At 37.6% G+C, this 15666-nt stretch overlaps 4 protein-coding genes across 4 annotated transcripts; 1 reads left to right on the top strand and 3 right to left on the bottom strand.

The window, feature by feature from the left end:
* Positions 1-1145: 1145 nt before the first annotated feature.
* Positions 1146-1872, bottom strand: LOC107428599 (large ribosomal subunit protein uL15x-like). Its single transcript, XM_016039161.4, has one exon. The coding sequence runs from the start codon at positions 1773-1775 to the stop codon at positions 1335-1337; it is 441 nt and encodes a 146-aa protein (XP_015894647.1). The 5' UTR covers positions 1776-1872; the 3' UTR covers positions 1146-1334.
* An 829-nt stretch (positions 1873-2701) lies between these two features.
* Positions 2702-5211, bottom strand: LOC107428598 (uncharacterized). Its single transcript, XM_016039159.4, has 4 exons — positions 4648-5211; positions 3965-4117; positions 3674-3879; positions 2702-3077 (listed from the first exon to the last, which is right to left on the bottom strand). The coding sequence occupies exons 1-4, from the start codon at positions 5122-5124 to the stop codon at positions 2870-2872; spliced, it is 1044 nt and encodes a 347-aa protein (XP_015894645.2). The 5' UTR covers positions 5125-5211; the 3' UTR covers positions 2702-2869.
* A 332-nt stretch (positions 5212-5543) lies between these two features.
* On the top strand, positions 5544-11965 carry LOC107428589 (ABC transporter B family member 26, chloroplastic). The gene is made up of 18 exons (XM_048462383.2): positions 5544-6211; positions 6290-6417; positions 6643-6685; positions 6920-6964; positions 7087-7209; positions 7313-7416; positions 7797-7851; positions 7926-7996; positions 8081-8183; positions 8655-8865; positions 9158-9231; positions 9710-9766; positions 9860-9934; positions 10438-10512; positions 10592-10873; positions 11018-11082; positions 11208-11268; positions 11415-11965. Exons 1-18 carry the CDS (start codon positions 5744-5746, stop codon positions 11493-11495), a joined length of 2121 nt encoding a protein of 706 aa, XP_048318340.2. The 5' UTR covers positions 5544-5743; the 3' UTR covers positions 11496-11965.
* Positions 11966-12531: 566 nt separating this feature from the next.
* Positions 12532-15317, bottom strand: LOC107428608 (uncharacterized). The gene has a single exon (XM_016039174.4). It carries the CDS (start codon positions 15010-15012, stop codon positions 13144-13146), a length of 1869 nt encoding a protein of 622 aa, XP_015894660.2. The 5' UTR covers positions 15013-15317; the 3' UTR covers positions 12532-13143.
* Between the last annotated feature and the right edge of the window lie 349 nt (positions 15318-15666).

Genomic DNA, 15666 nt, shown 5'->3' with positions numbered 1-15666 from the left:
TACCAAAAACAAAACTGCATGTAATGATTTTACAAGCAGAAATTTCATACGTTCCAAGTTTGCAACAATGGAGTTATCAGATCATTCATTAAAAAAAAGAAAAAAAAAATGGAGTTGTCAGATAGGATATCATTCACCTTAATATTCAAACACAAAAATAAAAGCAATATCACACGCAAAAGCTACAACAATATATAGGTGGTGATTAGTGCTTGTTGCTTGTTCGCCACAGTTGATTCCGAGATTGAACAAAACTTTTACATTTCAACATACTATCATTTTTTTTTCCTTTGGAACCTACCATCACATAATAACTATATGACCAGTGAATAACAAACAATTTTCTTCAATTAAAATTCAGCACTAAACATCCAAGCATTATCCTATACCTCATATAGCAATAACAACATATCACCTCACATAACATGATATTTCAATTTGGGCATCTGTTCCCGTGATCTCACCAAGAATAAACAGTATTTTCATAGTTAATACTAGTTCCTCCTCTCTATATGGTTCTACCAAGAAATTCAAATTGAAAATCTGGATAGTACTCGATGCAAAGCCATATTATAACAAATGATAACACAGCACAATATGAATTGCTCCCCAGGTGAAGCCCAAAACAGAAAACAATCACCAAAACAAATGAAACAAATGATTAAATGACCATCCATAAAGTACTGGAGACCACTGCCAAGTTTACATTTTTTCCAGCTTACAATGGCTAGAGAGAACTGTACTGCATCCTAATGCTTCTGTTCATGTACTCATTTTATGCCAATGCTTTATAAGCACCAAGAGGAACAACAAACAATACAAGTACCAAACATAATACACAAACAACATCAAATTTCTAAGAGTGAAAGAATTTATTAAAAACGGTGTGTAGTCAACAAAACGTTTCCAATTCTCTGAATTTAAATTCACCAACAATAAAGACTGCAACATTCCTATCCATTGAATATCATTTTCTATGGGAAAACTTAAGCAGCCCACAGTGCATTTCAATGGGAATTACCAGCTCTCGAAGATATATCAATAATTATCAACTAATGCAAAAATCATATCAATAATCTCACCGTATTCATCGAATTTCACCAAGCATAAAACAATATAAAATTAGCATAAAATAAGGCCAATAGTTTCGCAAAAAAATGCATAAAAATATCCCATTTTAAAACTCTCAAAGATATAACAGAAAATGTAAATAAAAATGTCTTACAGAACCAGATCAAAATGTAAAGTACACCCAAAATAGCAGTGAAATTCAAAACTCCTAATCGAGAATTTTTAAATTTTTTTTTTTAAAAAAAAAAGGCCCCCAAACCAACCTAAGCGGTAAGAACAACAGCACCACCGGCTTGCTTAATCTTCTTCTCGGCGTTCTTGGACACGAGCTTTGCCTTAACAACAACTGGTTGGTTCTCTGGCAAGACTCCCTTGCCCAAGACCTTGAAGTAGCCGAACTGAGTGACGTCGATCAATGGAGCGTTGTCCTTGGTGGCTTTGTCCTTCACCTCCTGGGGTACCAACGACCAGAGCTTGTCGATGTTGACGATGGGGCAGTAGAACTTGTTCCGAAGCTTGTGGAAGTATCTCATACCAACTTTCCCGAAGTAACCGGGATGGTACTTGTCGAAGAGTATGCGATGGTGGTGCATACCTCCGGCATTTCCACGACCTCCCGGATGCTTCCTGTGCTTCCCGATTCTTCCATGTCCGGCGCTCACGTGACCGCGCTTCTTCCTGTGCTTCTTGAACCGTGTAGTCATCTTTCTACTCCTTCTCTTGACTCTCTCCTTCTCTCTTCTAGGGTTTCGGCGGCTCGTAGAAGATGGAGTTTTGGGTTTGGGAATTAGGGGATTTAATGTGGCAAATGGGAGCGAGGAGGATGGACTGTTCCGGTTTTACGGTTTTACCCTTAGGGTTAGGGAATTTGGCGTTTAAGGTTATGCACAAGGATGGAATTTTGGATGATTTAGGCTTTTCGAATTTGTCGAATCTCTTGACCGACCAGACCAAGGGATTTTCTTCCTATGCAGCCCAGCTAACAGAAAGCTCAAAAAGCCTCATTCTTGGTTTATTGGGCTCACAATTTTAGACGAATTTGCCGAAGTGTTATATTTCCACTGCGCTAAGAACTTCCTACACTCCTTACTCATTTCCAATTTTTTAATTATTAAAACAATAATAATAATGATAAATGAAAAAATAAATAAATAAAACAAAAAAAATAATATTAAAGTTACTAAATAATGTTGGATACCATGATATTATTTCATTTTTCGTCATGTTAGATTATATTAATTTATCAACCAAGGACGAACTACCACCTCATTTGTATTCAAAATTTGATGGCTGATGGCTGATGGCACCCTATAATTACTTTATGCAGGAATTGAATTCATGTATCAAGAGTTTTTATTATTTATTTATTTATTTCTAAATGAAATCCTGTTTGATACTTGACAAGATAAAAGATAGGGAATGATAAGCTAGTAGCTTCAATGTTGAAGTTTGGGGAATGATAAACTACCCCAGGTACCAATTTCTTGCTTTGCCTTCAAAATCAGATGCTGAAGAATCACACTCTTTTCTATTATTATGATTTTTTAAGCCTGATGGCTATCACTTCGAGGTTGAACATCGTGTTCAAGAATTAAAAAGGTGAGCAAAAGAAGGACATTCTCTGAACAGCTAATGAAGAAGCACGCTAAAGGCATTCCAATGTCCTTCCAACTTCAAAGATTTAATGACAATATATTACAAGAACCAGTTAATACTGTTCACGAACAGCATAATAAAATATTTGAATTAAGCACGTACACAAATGGACAAATACAAGTATGCTGTTTTTATGTATACTTCATCTTTGAAGAACGAGGGCAGCTCCAACTAAGCCCAACCATACTGTCAAAGCTATCCAAAAGGCTTGGTTTTTCTCCAATCCAATAGGAGGTCGCCAAACCAGAAAGTCCCCTAAGTAGTCTCTCGACGACGGGAGTTGATTGGTTGTTGATACGCTGCTTCTCTGATCCTTGTCCTTATATTTATCAGTCCATGTTGCTGCATAGCTGCATTAGTCACACAACATCAACATGGTCGATATCTTTCATTTGCAAAAGTTGCAACAGACCAGCAAAACGCGTACAATGTAGTAATGTTTACTGGAAACTACGACATGGATCTTACATGGCGTCCTCAAAGATCATTTTAGTCAATTTTTACGAACAGAACAAGAGAAATGGCAACTATATTCTCAAAGTTCAAAGCTCAAAACATGCGTCTTGAAGATGGTAAGTACTACACTAAAATGTCTAAGCTATGATGTGTATTCTGCATGGAAATAATGAAAACCATTTCAGAATCACAGACCTAAGTAACTGGACTATAAGGTTTAGTCCGGTATAAAACCATTCTCACAACTAGATGGAGTCTTTGTTGCTGAAGAAAGTGAAGGACAACAAACATAAAACTTATCGTATAGTGGACACTACACACTCCTTACACTTTTCATAGCCCACAGAAGAAATAATCCTTTACTAGAATATTGAACTTGTGAACAACGTACACAGAAAAAATGTGAAAAGCTAGCAACCAAAGCCAGGGGTTGACTCTGAAGACAAATTTATGATTAATAATATACATTTGATTAGAAAAGGATCAATACCTGTCATAACTATTACCAATCAAAGGTATTGTCACCATCTCCTCTTGGGATATCTTGAGCTTTGGTGCTTGCAAAATGTAGCGAAGATCAGCAGCTTGCCGTCGGATGCTAACACTTGGGTGTGTCTTCTCCAATTGCTGGTAGAGAGCAATGCAATCTTTATGTCGACTGTTGGCCTCGTATGCCATGGCGAGCCATATTTGTATCTAACAACGAAAAAGTTTTATCCTTTAGCAAACATTTATTAGTATGAAATACTGAAAAAAGGTATCTTCATAGGAGTTAACCAACCTCACCGCCGAACAATGTGCTTCTGGGAATGATAGTGAGTGCTGCTTCTAAAAACTCAATTGCCCGACCATACATTCCCTTCCCATATGCCTTCTGACCCAAATCAAACATCAACTGCGCTGTGGCTCTTCGCTCTGCCTGCTCCTTGGCCACCTGATCTCACAATCAGGACAACAAATAATTTCATCAGGTCAATAACACCAAACCGAACAAAAAACAGCGTAAGACTCCTTACAAGACATTTTTATTCCAATTTTTCAACCACCATTTTTCCTATATTACCCATCAATCATTAAAACTATAGAATATTCTTTTTTTTTTTTTTTGGTAATTAAACTATAGAATCTTCTTTGGATCTACAATCAACAGCTGTCCATATGGAACATAGAATAAGGTTCTGTTACTTTAATGAAGTATATTCAAAAAGGTGAAAAGCTTCAGCCCCATATATAAATATATATATATATATATATATATATATATATATAAACAATTTTATGATTTTAAAACCCAAAAATAAAAAATAAAAAAAAATAGTCCATCAACTGAACCCAAAAAAATAAATAAATAAATAAAATTTTATTACATTTGTAAACATGCTGAATTTAGAATTCACTTCCGAAAGCAATAAAGTACATAATAGAATTAAAATAAAATGAAAATAAATAAATAAATAAACTGACCTTTTCGAGCTCCTTTCTAACTCTCATCCGTTTCTCTTCCTCTGTCTCTTCTCTGCCATCGCGTTCTCCATCCTCCTCCATCTCGCTCTGCAACTCTTCGGCTTTCTTCTCCAACTCCCTCCTCTCCTCAATCTCCTTCACTCTCCTCCGCATTTCCTTCTCCCAGTCGAACTCTTCCTCATCCCCCTCATCAAACCCATTCCCTTCTTCGTCGCTCGATCCAGCATCGAAATCCACACCGTTCATCTTCGAATTCGATTTTCCACGCGCCACCACTACTCGCTGACTGCGACCCTCGCCCTCTGAGTCAAACACCTTGGCGGCGATAAAGGCGTTCTGAATCTGTGCCTCTCTCTTTGGTGGGTTAAGATTCAAAACGGCGTCGAGAATCCCCGGTCGTATTTTCCGGTCCGGAAAAATGGTTCGAGTTGAGGTCACATCGAGTAAAAGAGCTAAATTTCCAAGAACCACGGCCATGACGCCGAGGATTAGAGATAGCAAAGGAAGAGAGAGAAATAGAGAGTCTGGAGTGAGAGAAAGGGTTTCCCGCTGAAAAGACAGTTGGAAGGAAGATATTTAGGAGATCAATTATTTTTTGTGACTGAAATGCCCATCCTCTTACGTGGAATGACGACGTCAAGCAAGCGGAGTTTTCGTATTCGGTGAGGGTATTGCTGTCCGAAAAGATGTGAACGTGGCGCTTCGCAGGGGAAGAGCCGTGTGGCTAATTGTTTCACACAGCCTCCAACTTGATTCTGTCAAACACGTCACTACAGTAAAACAAAACCGACGTCGTACCAACATTTTCCCAAAGTTCTCTCCACGCGCCAATCAAAGCGGTGATATCGAATAATGCGGGACCCAGCAAAGCCTTAGAGTCGGTCTGCTTTTATTTTGGAGGTTTATAATCATATTCAGCAAAATTAAAGCGGCTCTCGTACGCCGCAAGCTCCTAACCTGTGAGTTAGGCCTCTAATCTCCATTCCTTCGTCCTCTGCGAACACATGGACAAGGAAGTTACCAGTTCAAGCTTGTAGCTTAATATCCAAAAACCTCCTCTCTCTCTCTTTCTCTCTCTCTCTCTCTCTTATACTCCATGGCTCTGACCATGGCTTTGCCACTCTGCAATAATGCACAGCCCCGTCTCTTCTCCTCCCTCCATCGCAGACAAACTCCTTTCGGAGCTCATAAAAAACAGCTCCATTTCGCAACCATTAACGAGCTCCGATTCTCTTCCTCTCGTCCTAAGTTTAACCTCAGACGCATTCTTTTACCTCCGCCTAAATCTTCGTCCATCAATGGCTACTCGGTTCAGAGCAGTCCGGAGTTTCTTAAGGATAGTGGAGAAGCCGAGGTCGACCGGTTCGAGAGGGTTAAAAGGTGGATTGATTTTGTACGGTCAATATTGCCTGGTGGGAAATGGTGGAACTCCGACGATGAGGTTGAAACTAGGATTTTGGCTGAGCCGGTAACCGTTTCTCGTGCACTCCTTCGGATGTGGGAATTGGTCGCCGAAGAGCGTTGGATTATATTTGCCTCGTTCTCTGCCCTAATTGTCGCAGCGGTGAGTTTTCAGGCGAACGATTTCCTATTTTTATAATAATTTTTTCTTCTCTTTTAACCGTGTTTGTTTCTTTTCCAGCTTTCGGAGATTTCAATACCGCATTTCCTGACTGCATCAATCTTCGCCGCACAGAGCCGTGAAATCGCGGTGTTCCATCGTAACGTGCGCCTCTTGATTCTGTTCTGTATTACTTCGGGAATTTGCAGGTCAAGATCTTGTATGGTCAAAATTCCCTTCTTCTTTATGTTGCATACTGTTGTATTCACGTTTTTGTTGATATGCTCAAAACCTACAATATACTGAAAATCCATACAACGAATATATCAATCAATTTTATTTATTTTTATATAGTTTTGGCATTTTGAGTTCTCTTGGCAATTGATGTCATGGAGCTGCTGACATTTCACACTGTCTATTTTTGGAACTTTCAGTGGTATACGAGGTTGCTTTTTTGGCTTTGCAAATGCGTTACTTGTAAGTTTCTGTAGTCTAACATAATTTTTCCTCATATTAATATTTTTGTTTTATATGAAAAAGAATGATTTTGTATCTTATAATGCAAGGATGACCAAATTCGGTATTCATATTGACGAGCTGTGAAATGTTGATATTTAAAAATCAAATGTATGGGTTAATTAAAAGTCTATGACTTAAGATTTCCGAGATAATGCTATGTTGTAATGAGCTGGAGCTTTATATCATCTGCAGGTTAAGCGAATGAGGGAAACATTATATTCTACTCTTCTTCGCCAGGTCCTAAAATACTTTAACAATTTAATTATTTCAAATTTCAAATTATTCTAGTTTGTAAGCAAGCTATATCTGTTCGGATTGGTCTCTGTATCTGACTTATACGGGTAGTATCCATATTGTAGGATATATCCTTTTTTGACTCTGAAACAGTTGGTGATTTGACAAGTAGGCTTGGGGCAGATTGTCAGCAAGTTTCCAGAGTTATTGGGAGCGATCTCAATTTGATATTTCGGAATGTTCTCCAGGTCTTTTTTTATTTATTTATTTTTTAATTTAAAATATTATTGCCTTTTAGATTTTGCATACATTTTGAGGCTTTAATTTGAATTTCCATAATACACTTTTTAGGGGACTGGTTCATTGATCTACTTGATAATCTTGTCATGGCAACTTGGTTTATGTACACTATTAATATGCTCTGCTTTAGCAGCTGTTATGCTTCTTTATGGCCGGTAAGTCTTTAACTACTTTCTCTGAATTTCTTCTCCTCTATGTCAGACTTCCTTGGTAAAGATGTTTCTCTTTATTAAGTTGGTTACAATAAAGGCTATCATGTGGATATGGATACATTAAAATAAATAGCAGCTGGGTTGAGGATTTGCATGATGTCAAAACTCTAGTAGTTGTATAAGTTTCTCAGGAGAAAGTAGGCAAAAAGAAATACTATTTGGGTTTCGAAGAAGATGCTAACCTAGGATTGTAAAGAAGATATTGTCCTATCTCGTCCCCTTTCAGAAGCTTTATGATCTTGGGTTCCTTTTTGTTTTCCATGATAACATTTGTTTCCTTTGGAGGGCAAAGTGGGTTTGACTTCAAGACGTCCTTTTGGCAGGTATCAGAAAAAGGCAGCAAGATTAATCCAAGAATTCACTGCTTCAGCCAATGAGGTAGGATAAGAATGTTAGCTATAATTTAACGATAAAGATTTTGTTTCACGAAACCTTGCACTGTTCTGTTACAGGTTTCACAAGAGACATTTTCTTTAATGAGAACGGTCCGTGTTTATGGAACAGAGGATGAAGAGCTTGGAAGGTAATAAATAGGTGATCACAAGCAGGCAAAGTTGTTTGTTGTTAGGAGGTTCTGACAAAGACATTTTCCTTGTATGCTGTATAGGTACAATCAGTGGTTGGGGAAGCTAGTTGACATAGGCTTGAAAAAAAGTGTTGCTTATGGTTTTTGGAACTTGAGCTTCAACTTTCTTTACCATTCAACTCAGGTATAGCCTTTCTGTGGAGTTCCATTATCATATTTCTTCTTTTTAACCTTTGCAAGATTAGTGCTTTCTGCAGCTTTTTTTTTTTTCCCTTTACCAAACTCTTTTGTGTTTCGTTAAAGTTTTACCTGAGTACTCAGTAATCACTTCATTATTGTTATTTGCTTAGTTACTGTTAGCTAGAGTAAAAACTTTGTACTTCAAGTACTTGAGTCATCTGTGCTAATTGATTTTGGTACTCAGCTGAAGTTGCATATTGTAGTTCTATCTATTCATTGAATTTAAAGTGGTATTTGGATCCTATCAATAAGTGGATATTACACTTGTTTAGATTATTGTAATCTTTATCAGATCATTAAGGCTATGTCTTGTGGAATACAAGAATGAGCTAAATTTGAATTCTTGAATTTTTTGTTCTTTCCTATTATTAGACAGTTATAGTAGTTGCATAACTGGTAAAACTTAATTTTATAGGTTATTGCAGTGCTGCTAGGAGGAATGTCTATTCTAGCTGGTCATATTACGGCAGAGCAGCTTACGAAGTTTATTTTATACAGCGAATGGCTGATCTATTCAACATGGTGGGTGGGGGACAATTTATCCTCATTGATGGAATCTATTGGTGCAAGTGAAAAAGTCTTCCAGCTGATGGACCTCTTGCCCAGTGACCAATTTACATCTAAAGGCAAGCAATTTATCAACCTAAAGAATGTATCACATTGAATCGGTCATTTTTTGTCCATTCTTTTTTTCTTTATCTTTTCAGCGTCCACTTTTTTCCTTTCTTTTTTTTTTTTTTTTTTTTTTTCCTTTTTCTTTTACTCCATTTTGGTATTTCTCACATGCACCTAAATTGATCCTTTTTTATAATGTGATAATAGTACAGAATAATGTTTATTCCTTTTTCTTTATTACTGACTTCTATTATTTTAATTTTCATTTGATATTATTGGATTTTGAATGTTCTTGTGTTACAGGGATAAAGCTGGAAGGGCTGATTGGATGTATAGAGTTCATAAATGTATCTTTTTATTATCCTTCAAGGCCATCAGTATGTATCCTATCCCTTTATTAGAAATGTTCGTGTTTTAATTTTGGAAAGACTGCTTTCTGATTCCCTATCGTATTTCACTGCTTGAATGTTCTATGAATGATCATAGGCATTTAGATACTCTGAGTGGTTCTTCCAGACCCAAGTTCATGAACACTCCAGTAAAGAGATGGAATGTATTATTGATTTAGTGGTCTTAAGAGCATGTATGTCTAGAAATACTTAGGAAACTACTTTCTTCTTTTTATCTTAACGCTTTGCTCATCTGTTGCAATGGTTCTGCTTAATTTTCATGATTTTGAAGGGAGAAAATTACAGAACTATTTTTAAATTTTAACCAATAATGAGGTTTTGTAAACTTAAATTGATTTTTTTTTTTTTTCTATTTTTGGCTTTCACGGACTGGCTAATGCTAATTTTGTTGTACGGTTCTGCATATGCTTGGACAGAAAGAACTAATAATTAGACATTTTAATAGGTACCTGTGCTGCAAAATGTGAGCATATCACTGCATCCCAATGAAGTGGTTGCAATTGTAAGAGAAGGTTACCTTACTTTTTATTTCCTTTCTTACTTCCATGATGACTGTAATAAGTAACCTTTATTTCATATATTTTTTTCTTTGTAGGTTGGTCTTAGTGGTAGTGGAAAAAGCACAGTGGTGAGTCTTCTGCTTCGACTATATGAGCCAACTGGTGGTCAGGTAAATTTCTTTGACCCCTTTCTCCAATTATTATAACTAATATATATAAAAAATGGAAGCAGTTCATGCTTTAGCAGCTAGCATTAAGTTATAATAATATGTAAAAAGGTAGTATAAGCAGAAGATATTCCATATGTTCAAGTAAGAGAAGCATAAATTGGTGAAGCATGTTCTTCTAATAGGAGTTTAACAATATATTTTTCAATTCAGCAAGAAGAAACAGAATGTTTCACTTATTTTAATAGTTTGGCTCTGCTTTTGATCAAGTTTTCATCTTTTCATAACCTTCTATGTGCATCAGATTTCAGATTGAATCTTTTGCGAGCCATTTAATTTATATCTAGTGTTCAGACATCCATTATTTAGTCATTTAGGAACTAAGGGCCCTCAAGAGGTTACAGAATGATTAACAATCACTGTTGCTGATTTCTTAAAAAATCACTGTTGTCTTTATTTCAACTTTGGTGCAAATTCCCATTATAGTTATGTCATTTTAATTGCAGATTTTAATTGATGGCTTTTCTCTAAAAGAGTTGGATGTCATGTGGTGGAGAGAAAGAGTTGGATTTGTGGGACAGGTGCTTAATTTGTTTCAAGTGTTAATTAAATTATATCTTCTCATACATTCCTTTTTCCTTACAAAAAAGATTTTGACAGGAACCAAAACTTTTTCGAATGGATATTAGCTCAAACATCAAATATGGATGTACTAGAAATGTGAGGCAGGAGGATGTTGAATGGGCTGCAAAGCAGGCCTATGCGCATGACTTCATTTCAGCATTGCCCAATGGTTACAAAACACTGGTTGATGACGATTTACTAAGCGGCGGACAAAAGCAACGAATTGCCATTGCCCGTGCAATACTTAGGGACCCAACAGTTTTGATCCTTGATGAAGCCACTAGTGCACTAGATGCAGAGAGTGAACATAATGTCAAGGTAGCTACTTATGGCAAGCCCCAGACCTTTTCCCCACAAAATTAGAAGAGAAATAATAATAACAATAAAAAGAAGAAGAAAAATCAACCACTGAAATAAAATGTAGAAGTAATTATTAACTTAAATTTTTTTTATGGTATATAGGGTGTTCTTCGTGCTGTCAGAAGTGATGTGGCAACAAAGAGAACTGTAATAGTTATTGCTCACAGGTAGGTTTTCGAATAATCTCTTTTGAGAACCATAATTTAAAGACCTTTATGCATATTCTATTTCAACTTTCGGTGGGGCTTCAATCTAAATTGCTAGCTGAAAAATTGACACCCACTTTCTACAGGCTTTCAACCATACAAGCTGCTGACAGGATAGTAGTAATGGACGGGGGTAAAATTGTAGAGGTTTGTTCTCTGGCTATTTTCAAGTATAAGTTTTTCCATTTATTTCAGAAATTTCCCTGAGTTAAGTATCTTCCTTAATAATACCGTGCCATATTCCTATGAATTTTCTGGAACATTAGCAATGGAGTAACTGGTGTTGCATGCAGATTGGCAGTCACAGAGAGCTTCTCCACAAGGATGGTCTGTATGCACGATTGACAAAAAGACAGGTTGATGCTGTGGCATGAACTTGAAAGTATATTGACACAATCGTTTAGTTTTGTGCTTCATCTGGTCTATTCCAATCAGATGCATAATAGATTCAACTTTCAAGCCAGCATTTTGCCGCTGACCCATTTATTGGTGGTACTAAAAAAAAAAAACAAAAATGCTTACGAGGGGGAAATGGAATACAATGGCGTTGCTGTTGCCGGTTACATTCATTGCCATCATCATCCTGTAAGTTATGTAAGGTAGCTTCAAACAGATTATGCGGTATCACATTCTTTCTTCGGTGCAGAAGTCTCAAGGTGTAATGTGAAAAATTACAAATTGATAGGATTACAATGACGAATGATGAAATGCAATTGTATGACAGATATCAGTAGGAATAGCTAAAAATGTAACCTCATATTCTTCATTATGCTCGTTATGAGCAGATCATACTATTCATATTGCCATTGCATTTTATATAACATTCTATAGAAATGTTCAAAGCTGACTTGCTTAATAATTAACATAATTATGTAAAATACAATATTCAATTTTTGAATGATTGAATTAAGTAGGAATGTAATTTTAAAGATGTGAATGAACAGAGCTAACAAGCGGCAGCAACTTTTTCTATGTGGTACCACTACAGCAATGGAAAGGGAGAATTCTTTTGCAGTCCCAAAACTTGTAGGTTTGGCACTAATCAGCTTTAATTGTCTTTCACAATGAACTTGGTATAGAAGTCAGTGAACTGAACTTTTATCTTACCATGAAAACCTGATAACATTTCATAATTCATTTTTTTGAATTATTAATGTTTAAGAGTTACAAAGCAAAAGGATTTTATTAAGCAGAGAAACCAGAGCAGCTGTAGCAATGGGAACACGATGAAAGAATCGAACTTGTCATGGAGAATAAATATAAAGAAAATCAAGGAGAGATAAGGTTGTCAAACAGAAGTAGAGATAAGGTTGTCAAACAGACGTAAACTTTTTACAACGAGGCCATTGGAACTTTAAGGGTAATGCTCTAAACATTTTAGACTGTAAAATAATAACTTCAATAACTATATGCATATGGAACTGTACCTCCATTAATCAAACAAAAATTCAAGGGATTTTACAATTTGCCATCACAAACATTGAAGCAGTATTAACAGGGGAAAAAAGCCGTGTCACTCAAAAAAAGAAAGCAAGAAAGCAACATGAATCGCACCACAAACACGCTCACCCACTAAGTTCGGTAGTGTGCCAACGCATCAAACCCATAACAGCTCATCACACATAATTCAATGAAACAAATTGGCATTAACCAGGATGTCTGGAGATCAAAATTCAAAACATAGAAATCACTTCCAACTCACCATACCACAAAAATTACTTGTATAACTGGATCTTTTTAGTCAGATATGAATTTGATACTGTCATATGAACAACAAATCCACTTCAACGTAAGAAGCTAACCAGGTATAGAAACCATCCAATCTAATCACACTATGCATCAACCCTTCACCCAACGACAATCAATTTAATGAAACTATACTGTATTTTCCTTATTTGACAATTATGTATGTTTCTATATGCCCTACTTCAGATAAAATTTGTATGAACCTGGTCCAACTACAGGGTGGCATAACAATGCTCCTGGAAAAATAGTGGGTCAACTTGCTCACTGAAATCATATTCAAGGTACATACGTTAACCTTTGAGAATGAACTCCAGAATGATACATTTTGAGGTGATATACAGCCTGTGCCACCAATTCTTTTAACTCAGGATGTTGCACCGTTATACGGTCCGCCCCATCAAGGGTATTCAAAACTTTAGCTTGTTCCAGAGAATCACTATTGCCTGCATGTAATGCAAGGTAACAAAGGAGGACCAGACCATGCAACTGTGATTGTTCACTGCCTCTTAGCAGTCTCATTAAGGGCGGAAGACCATTGAATTCAATTATTGTCTTTGAATGCTCCATATGAAGAAAATTATCTGGACAAGCAAACTTCCCAAGTGCAATTGCAGCTTCTGTAGCCACATCTAAGTCTCTATGGCCAAGATGAGCAACTAGAGGACCAATGAACCTGGTCTCTCTTGCAGGGAATGTCCTAGCCAATGACCCAATTGATTTTATGGCAGGGATTTGCAATGTAGGGCTGTCCAACTCTTCAATCAACCTCAAAAGCTGATCCATCACTGCCTTAGCAGCAAGTGAGTTGGTTTTGAATGCGGCCCTCCGAAGGTCGGCATTGAATTCGGCTGCAGCTGTTATCTCTGTTATGGTCATCAAACAATTGTACTGCAACTCCCCCACTTCCTTCTCAACCAACTTTGCCAAACAAAGGAGGCCTTTTGTCTCTGTTATCCTCCTACTATTCGAAACACTCCCTCTGGCAAGCATCCACAGAGCTTCTGCACAGCTGATTTTCAGCTGAAGCTTCACTTCAGGCTTCTCATTCTCCCTCTCCTTCCTGTGATTCCCACCCCGACTACTTCCATCCATGTGTGAATATGAATACGAATACGATGAATTCGATAATGAACTCTTAAACGGACGGTTTCTGTTTATGCTGCTATTAGAAACACTCGAGGAGTTTTTCTCCATTTCCTTATTAATCTGTACAATGGAATGAATGCTTTGCTTACCAGGTTGATGAAGATTGGGATCATCATCCACAAAAGTCTCGAACGACAACAATGTCACAAGCGGCCTGATTACATTCTCTCTAGCGAAATCCTCTTGAGCAACATTGTCATTCTCCGCCATCCTCGCTACCAAGCTCGCTGCCATTGTCTGAACCTTCATGGGCGAGTCCCCAAGAACCTGCACAATAATCGGAACCCCAACCTCGTCAACGATGGCTCTCACCCTTTCTTGATCGTTTGCCAAATTGTAAAGCGCCGTCGCTGCGGCAATCTGACCCTCTGGTGAGGAGTTTTCCTTCAAGAGCTTCAACAATGGAGGAACCCCACCTTCCTCGATTATAATCTTCTTGTTCCTATCATTGTCTTTTGCAATCGAAGCGAGCGAGTTCGCTGACTCAATGCGATCGGGAAGTTGACCCATTTGAATAGAAGCAATATAAGACCAAACCCATGAGAGAATAGGGTCGTTACTAGCAATTGGGGGAAGAGAAACCCCAATACCACCGCCGCCGCCATTATCAGAGTCGAAAACACTAAGGAACCATTTCATGTCGCCAACGGAAGATTCTAGAAGAACGAAGAGCTTTCGGAAATCGGTGCCGCTTGTGATGGTGACGACTCGGCGAAGTACACTTCGGCGCTTACACTTGCGGACCAGAGTTAGGGCACGCTCGAAATTCTTCGAAACGTCGGCGACTATGCGTCTGATTGGGCGCTCGTACATAACCGGAGTAGTGGTGGTTAACCGGACCACGGTTCGAAGCATTTGGGAAATCCGATCGACATGTTTGCCAACTTCCGAGCACTCGAGCTTGAAGGACTCGACCTCATCGACCACCGACCGAATTTGCTCCGATAGTAGAATCGGATACGACAACTCGTCCTCGATTCTCTTCTCTTCCGAAGCCATACCCCCGACTCGTTACTGACTCGCTAAAAATCGATCGCTTAACTCGGTTTAGTTCCACCGTACAGTTATTACAGGGGCTTCGAGTTTTCCCTTTTTCTTTTTTTTTTTTTTTTTTTTTTTGTCCCTGGTTTCTGAAACGGAAATTTTGAGGAAGAGGGAAAAGCAAGGAAAGACTTGGGGATCAAGGAGATGGAAAAAATGAGTGAGTCAACAACTGAGTCAACGCGAACTGAGTTGGAAATTTGTCAGGGATGGGCTGGGCTGGTGGGTTCGCAGGTTTGTTACATTCTTGTGCGCATGTTTGTGTGCCATTGTTGTCTATTCAGCGTTACCCCACTTTCTGGGGCTTCGTGCATGTAACGCTCATTGAAAGGCGCGTCGAGCCTCCAAACTTGAATTAAAATATTAATATTTTACAGACGTTTTACGTATTTAGGTTTTGAATGTCGTAGGAATTTTATTATTTAATTCGCAGAGATAATATATAATTAAACACCCGTCAAATTACCAGCCAGTTCTTAAAAATAAATAAATAATGAAAAAATTAAAAAAGAGCTGTGAAATGTTAATTTATTCATAAATAACTATTTTAATGGTTATATAATTATATTAGCGTAGCAAAAATTTAAAACAATAAAACTGTCCTTATAAGAT

Source organism: Ziziphus jujuba, chromosome 12, assembly GCF_031755915.1.
Source record: "Ziziphus jujuba cultivar Dongzao chromosome 12, ASM3175591v1".
Classification (NCBI taxonomy): domain Eukaryota; kingdom Viridiplantae; phylum Streptophyta; class Magnoliopsida; order Rosales; family Rhamnaceae; genus Ziziphus; species Ziziphus jujuba.
Note: the sequence above shows the minus strand (reverse complement) of the source record. Positions and strands in the feature narration are given on the sequence as shown.